This window comes from Camelina sativa, chromosome 10 (assembly GCF_000633955.1).
Source record: "Camelina sativa cultivar DH55 chromosome 10, Cs, whole genome shotgun sequence".
Lineage (NCBI taxonomy): Eukaryota > Viridiplantae > Streptophyta > Magnoliopsida > Brassicales > Brassicaceae > Camelina > Camelina sativa.
Genome location: NC_025694.1, coordinates 24,941,419 through 24,949,639, shown reverse-complemented (window position 1 = coordinate 24,949,639; position 8,221 = coordinate 24,941,419). Strand labels below are relative to the sequence as shown.

Here is an 8,221-nt window from a genome sequence, read left to right as displayed (position 1 = left end):
TTTTCTTTGTTTCAAAATATAAGATGTCTTGTAACTTTCCATGCAAATTTTAATATATATTTAATAATCTGTAATCATTACTTATGCAGTCTTCTTTATTATTGGTTGAATCTTTTTTAATTTAAATATATATGATACTTTTTAAAAGAAAAGTAAATTATCTTAAGCATCCTATATTTTGAAAAGGAGGGAGTAGTATTTTTTATCATAGAAATTTAAATAAAAAAATTAAGAACGAGTAAATATAAATACTGTGTTGTTGTACATATTTGACGAGATATATACTCAGATATACACAAGTCTTCCCAATACTAGACTCATGATATGCAATATCGTCCAACATCAGAATTTTATGTTCCCAACACCCATATCGTAAAGTGATTGGTTGGCGGCTTGGCGCCGAGGGTTGTAAACTTTTATTAAAAATTTTAACTACTTTAAATATATAATTAAAGCCAGGTTTTATTTGTTTAAGAAAGATGCTAAACAAGAACAAAAGTAAAATGACTTTGATTGTTTCTTGGTAGATTTTAAATTCACTTGAGCCTAACTGGAAAGCTAAAATATGGTTTTTAAAAAGACTTTATTTCCGTTGAACAAAAGAAAAAGAAAAGACTTTATTTATCTTGTCATGATATATAGGGACTTCTTAGTGAATCACACACATTGTAAAAATAAAATTATTTTTATGTGGAACGCAATATGAATGTAGAGATTTTAAGATGATTAAAAAACTCCTAAAATTTAAATTGCAGATTAAGAATACGGACAATCAAAATACTCACGTCTTTCAAAACTTTTTACACCAGAAAGCATATTTTTTATTAACATAAATATTGATTGTAACAATATATTCAATATTGGAGGCTGGGAATCTCATCACTTCACATATTAAATGCATCGAGATAACCTTTTTTGTGTCCTGTATTTCTCGTTACTTGGCTTATTAGTTGAATTTTGCAAGTTTTCGTTTTCACACAACAGAAGCGAAATTAATGCTTATGTCCTTATAGTAACTGTAAATACTATGATCGAATTAAGTGTTGAGTGCAACTTGGTGACTGAAACAAAACAAAAAACACACCAGAAAACATTTCTTCTCAATTAATTTTTTATGTTTTCAACATGCATGTTAATTACTCTGGTTTATCAGGCTCAAAATGCAAACAAATGCTATTTTAAAATGGGAATTTTCTATATAACCATAATGATGATCATCTGTTAAATCTCAATACTATTTTCACAGGACACGATGATAATAATTACATTTAAAACGGGAGTTCTCTGTTGGGCTATACTCTTTAAATGTAATTATTAAAGCTCGATACTATTTCCCACGATGATGATAATTACATTGAAACCATTCATACGTGGAAGAGTTTTGATCGTTTCTTAAATGTTTGTTGGGATAAGACGAGGAGGATGCAGAGACGGACCCATTCTTGATTCTTTGGAACCATCTAAATCTTTCTAGTTGTATGGGCATGCGACGACTAGTGCGTTCTTTTAATGTTTTACAAGTGACCTATCGTTTACGGATTTGGCTTATTATTATTACACTTTTCTCAATGTGTCTTAAATAAGAACATATGGAGTGACTCGTGGCCATGGGATGCCACACTAGCTAGTATGATAAACTTCAACTACATTTTTTAAAATGTACTATTGATCTGCAAATTTTTTGGATAAACGACCATTTATTAAGAAAACGATTGATTTATCAGATCGTAAAACTGAAGATATGCGAAAAAAATAGATGCGATAATAAAGAAAGTTACGTTGTACATCTTCAACCACTACTACTACGTAATGGAAAAGTCTAGAAATAATTTTGTTATAGAGTATGAAGATGAAGATGCTCGACATTTAGAGAATGTGAAGATGCTCGACATGTGAGTATGTGACTATTATGTTTTCAAAACAAGAGATGGAAGCTAAAATTTAATTGTTCCACATTTTTGGGTTTTGTTTCTTTCTTAACTATTAGGTAGAAGAACATTTGTTTTCTACCGAATCCGTTAATACCTTCGTGGTTAAGAACGTCCACACTTTTAGAAATTCTACTTTTAAGAACTATGGGAACCAGAGGTAGAAAAAAAAATACATTTTGGTCGTGGAGTTGTATCAAATAAACATTATCGACTATATTATTTCACTAAACCAGATAGGAAGGCCAATACAAAGCCCACAATGCCTTCAATAAACCAAAACCGAAACAACGCTAGATAAACCAACCATATTAGACCAGCCGGTCGAAAAAGGAACACAATAACTTAATACTTATACTCATCAGTGAAATATAAAAAGAAAACAACAAACAGGCTTCAACAATCGAATTTACTACTTACTGATCTACATTTACAAAGAATAGAACTGGAATCGGAACGTGAAGAAACTAACAGAGCATTGCTTCAAAAGAACTCANAATTTTTTGGATAAACGACCATTTATTAAGAAAACGATTGATTTATCAGATCGTAAAACTGAAGATATGCGAAAAAAATAGATGCGATAATAAAGAAAGTTACGTTGTACATCTTCAACCACTACTACTACGTAATGGAAAAGTCTAGAAATAATTTTGTTATAGAGTATGAAGATGAAGATGCTCGACATTTAGAGAATGTGAAGATGCTCGACATGTGAGTATGTGACTATTATGTTTTCAAAACAAGAGATGGAAGCTAAAATTTAATTGTTCCACATTTTTGGGTTTTGTTTCTTTCTTAACTATTAGGTAGAAGAACATTTGTTTTCTACCGAATCCGTTAATACCTTCGTGGTTAAGAACGTCCACACTTTTAGAAATTCTACTTTTAAGAACTATGGGAACCAGAGGTAGAAAAAAAAATACATTTTGGTCGTGGAGTTGTATCAAATAAACATTATCGACTATATTATTTCACTAAACCAGATAGGAAGGCCAATACAAAGCCCACAATGCCTTCAATAAACCAAAACCGAAACAACGCTAGATAAACCAACCATATTAGACCAGCCGGTCGAAAAAGGAACACAATAACTTAATACTTATACTCATCAGTGAAATATAAAAAGAAAACAACAAACAGGCTTCAACAATCGAATTTACTACTTACTGATCTACATTTACAAAGAATAGAACTGGAATCGAAACGTGAAGAAACTAACAGAGCATTGCTTCAAAAGAACTCATTTTCCAAGAATCTGATTCTCTAATAGAAATGAAGCTAGAAGAAGGATCATTGTGTTCATTTACTAGCAAATTGGTTTTTCTATTTGCTGAACTAACCTTTTTCGTCCATTTGATTCAAGAATCTGTCTTTTCTTCTACGACAACTTGCTTTAAGGTCTTCGGATGTGCTTCGTTTGTCACTGGCAAGTCCACGAGCGTTTGTGGAGGAGAAAAGTACATATGCAGCGACATGATGCATATGATAATACCCAAGAAAAGCTGCAGGATTGTTACAGGTAAAGAATACAAATGAGGCAAATACAGGAAAGAAGATCCGATCCTACGATAAAATCATATACAAACCTGCAGTGTCGGTTTGAAGCTGAAGAGGTATATGGATGCCACCATAGTAAGTAGCATCGCCATTGATGTAGAATAAACCTACAAGAAAAATGTAGATGTGGGTTTAAGAACAGATTTTTTATTTTCTTTGATTTTAACTTTCTTATGTTTGATAATGAAGAACACGAATGATCTTTTTACCTTCACAATATTGTCTGCATACTTCATTAACCAAGAGACCAGTAAGCCGGTTGATCCGAGATTCAGAACCACCATCCAAGTGGTGATGCTATACCCATCGAAGATACGTTGCCACCAAGGACCCTTTTCAAACCCGTGTCTGAAGTCATCTGCTATAAGCCGGGCAACGTTGAAAAGTGAACCAAACCTGGAGTCGAGTAAAGAAACAAAAGATACGATGATTGAGCCACAGATATCATTACCTAATGAAAAAGCTTCTAAGTTGAATAAGTAGAGTGACAATAAAACTCTTGGCATGAGAAAGTTTGATGAAGAAGAGATACCTACGTATACAACTGCAAGTTTTGCCAGTATAAGGTGTCGTTGTTTCTCTTCATCAGAAACTCAGTATAGATTCCAGCTAGCGCAGACAAACCAGCTGAAAGGATTCCCAGCAGATAACCTTGTATTGGTGCCGTGAATAAAGAATCACATGAAGCTTCTCCGCATCCCTTAACCTAAAACGAAATGACCAACTGAATGATTCAAATTTTGATGCCAGCTTAGCTTTTAAATTACCAGTACAAAACTAGTGTGCTGACTGCAAAGTAGAATAACATGAACATTTTGAAAAACAAAAGACTAAAAGTACTAAGATAAAAAGGAGAATATCATATGTAATTCAATGTGTATGCATCAGCACACCTGGCTGGTAGTTGTTCCAACAGCTAAAAGACCAATAGCCATCCACTGAAGTTTAGATAGTTTCCTTTTCAAAAATAACCTATAACAAGGACAGATAACGAATCAGTTAAGTGAATCCACAGAGAGAGCTCGGAGCAAAAAAGGATAGTATAGAGAAAGAGAAGACACACAAAACAAAAACAGATTACCTAAAGAGTATGCCAGTGGTCACAATCTTCAAATTACCCATAATCTGATAAGTGGATGTGTCCACATAAGTCAATGTAGCAAACTGCACATTGTTATGAACCAGATATATCAGAGAAGGAATAACAAATAAGCGAACGCTCTTCCAATCCGTAGTAATCCTTGAAGTAGTAGATGAAGATGTCCGCATCTCTCTCCAGAGAAACAAACCAGAAATGATCAGCTGCAGCAGAAAAAAGTAAACAAACTCAGCAGCTAAAATAAGACATGCAAAAAATCAAGTACCAGTCATATCAAGCTTTTAAGAGAAGAAGAAGAAGAAGAAGAAGAGAAATACCTTAAAAACTTCAGCAAGAAAGGGAACAGTAGCGTAATCATACTTATAACCTCCATCGCTTTGAGAAAGAGTTGTTAATATCCCCTGTATCATAATAAGTGAGAGAAATGAAACAAAAACTTATATGTCCTCTTCGAATCTATTGAGTGAATAATGTAAAGAATGATGATCATGACTTGTATAGACTAAACTTCTTCAGCTACACAGATTGAACAGAATCAATCGAAGAAAATCACAAGCATAAAGTGAGACCGAATTGAATTTTTGGAAAACCTAGCCAAAGTAGAATGAAATGGTTCCTGAATCGTTAGAGTAACAATCAAACATTCGCAAGTATAAATCAGAATCCACTGGAGTATCGAATCTAAAGATCTAGCATGCCATTGCTCGAAACTGTGGAAACTAGCAAACATTACAGTCTAACCGACATGATCCAGAATTAGATTTGGCGAGACTAACACCACCGCTAACTCAAGATCTATAATAAACTCGACGAAATTCTAAGAATCCATGGAATGAAGAAACAAATCTGGATTCGATCATAAGAAGAAGAAGAAGAAGACGACGGAGCAAAGAAGAAAGGAATTGGGAACCTGAGAGCTGGTGAGAATGGTGAGAAGTGCAGCAACAAAGTACCACGGAGTAGCCGCCATTGGTCTTCGTCTTCACTTCACACGACGAGCTCACTCATTTTGTATCTCTTCTTCTCAACTCTATACAATAAAATCACACGATTCGCATCGCATCACCGTCCGGCGTCAAGCTATTTCTTTCTCGCCAATTAAAAAGGTAAGTTGTTAATTGGGCTTTTGGGCTTCACTATTATCAAAATTATGGGCCTTAAGTTACATGGACAAGTGTGTCAAAACATTGATGAGCGTCAAATGCTGTCCCAAATGTTGTTCTACAACGAGATAAAAAGAGAGCTGCAGTTTCTGTTTTTAACTATTTGGTGTGACTTTCAGCACAAGTTCTTTGTTCTTGGATAAGCATTAAAAGTCATATTTTTACTATACAAAAACATCAGATGCACATAAGCTTTTAAGTTCTAACGCTTAGGTTCTATGGCTAAGGCAATATACATTCTAACAAGAATGAATTTGAGTTCACTTGGCTAACTGTAACTTGCAACTCACAAGTTGTTCTTATCAAACTCTACTCTTTCAGGGAACAGAGTATCGTCCCTGGAACTTCAGTCTTCCAACTCAGATAATCCATCTATTGAAGATTTTTACAAGGCTTTCTCTATTAAACCAAAACGGTGTCACTCGTACAGAACCTAGTGTAGTGACAATATTAGGATATGCGTCGTCTACTACTATTCACAAACTCACAAAGGTTTTGCAAAAGAAAACAGTTTTTTTGCACATACATTTTGTAAATCCCAATAATAGATGCGATAATAAAGAAAGTTACGTAGGACATCTTCAAGCACTACTACTACGTAAATGGAAAAGTCTAGAAATAATTTTGTTATAGAGTATGAAGATGAAGATGCTTGAATGATAATTTGCTAAGTTTTATTTCTTGTTGTCAATTATAGGAAATAAATTATAGCTTCTTATTCTTTGGTCTTTAATTAATTAATTTTAATTTTCTGTTTTCAAAATAAGTGAAATGAATTTACAAACAGTTATTAATAAAATTATCATATTTTAATTAAAATTAAAACTCATTAACAATGTATATGTATCTGATCATAGATATCAAACTTTGGTTTGTCAATATATTAAAATTAGTTTTATAACAACTAACAGTATATAATATTGTTTGGTGAATTTTTTTATAAAGCATTTTCCTTTAATTAGTCTATGTAAAAAAGAAAAAATTTTGAGGGGAAAAACCTAAATAATAGGTTTTGTACTTTTTCTTTAAACATTGGCTACGAAAATAAAAGACTGGTTTCCCTGATATTTAGAGAAACCTAGATGTTGGTTTTTTTGTTGTAGATCTTTCTTTATTAGACCTGATTGATAATATTCCCTCTGTTTCAAAATATATGATGTTTTAGTAGAAACATGCATAAGAAAAAATTACTTTTAAAAAGTTTAACCAATTATACCCAAGACTGCATAATATAAAATATAAAATTAATCTAAAAGTTGCATAGAAAGTTGGAAACATCCTATATTATGAAACAAAAATAATCCTCAAAACATCATATATTATGAAACGGAGGTAGTATGATTTAAATAAAAATCACTTATTGCCTATCAAATCTTTTGTTTGTCTCAACAAGTACTGCTAAATAAAAATGGTTGAATAAACATATAATGTTGGCCTGGGTTGGGTATATGCCTATTGTCGATGGTATATATTAGAGAGTGTTCATGTATGTAACATGCATGATATATACATTCGGATAGAGTATATTTAATCATCTGACTCTGATATGCTCAAAATTTACCCTAGAACTAACTTTCTCAAATTAAGAGATCATTGTAGTATTTAGGGATCAAATCACAAGAACTCTATATCACACAATAGACTTATTAATCTTTTAATTATGCTAAATAAAAATATTAATTTAAAAACAATGCAAAAACAGAATTAAAAAGTGTTTGTAAATTCAGGAATTAAAAACGCTAGGTCTAGAAAAATTCTTAGGAATTTATGGAATATTAAATGAAACAGTAAATTAGGATTCAATCAATTAAAATCATATCTAAAACTCTAAACTCTTTTGTAAAATAATCAATTCTCACTGCAAATATTATCTAAATTTAAAACCATAAAATCTAAATCTCTTTGTAAAATTCAAGGTTAAAAATCAGCTTTAAAAAAAAAAGTTTAGATTGTTCACAAAATTACTAAATCAAATCTTTTTGCAAGAAGTAATTTTGCTCTGTTTTATCAGAAAAATCAATTATAGTCTCATATCAATTTATTTTCCTAGGTTATTAATACTAGGTTATCAATCAAAAATTAATATGAATAACAACCAAATATGAAGATCACAGAAGAATATGAACCCTAAAATAATAAATCTAATAAACTATAAGAACTCTGTAAAAAACCCTGAATCTAACAAACAAACTACTCAAACATATTCAATGAAGAACAAAACATCTTTTATGAATAATAAGCAATAGATATTAAAAAGTAAGAAGGGAGTTTATGAATCTTCTCTCTACAAAAGAATTCAGATCCAATTTTTCCAAAAGCTCTCAATATCTCTTCTCTCAAAAATGTTGCAGAATAAAACTTAGGTCTAAACAATGACCATAAAAATCCTATATATATTGTAAAACACGAATTGGGCCTTAATTGCTTATAAGGAAAACTTTGGCAATTTTTATAAATCTTCCCGAACTTGT

The 8,221-nt window shown here is 31.9% G+C and overlaps 1 protein-coding gene across 1 annotated transcript; it reads right to left on the bottom strand.

The window, feature by feature from the left end:
• LOC104730445 (CMP-sialic acid transporter 1) lies at positions 2,975-5,653 on the bottom strand. The gene is made up of 8 exons (XM_010437823.2): positions 5,498-5,653; positions 4,905-4,988; positions 4,570-4,790; positions 4,382-4,460; positions 4,025-4,194; positions 3,698-3,884; positions 3,518-3,595; positions 2,975-3,433 (listed from the first exon to the last, which is right to left on the bottom strand). Exons 1-8 carry the CDS (start codon positions 5,555-5,557, stop codon positions 3,290-3,292), a joined length of 1,023 nt encoding a protein of 340 aa, XP_010436125.1. The 5' UTR covers positions 5,558-5,653; the 3' UTR covers positions 2,975-3,289.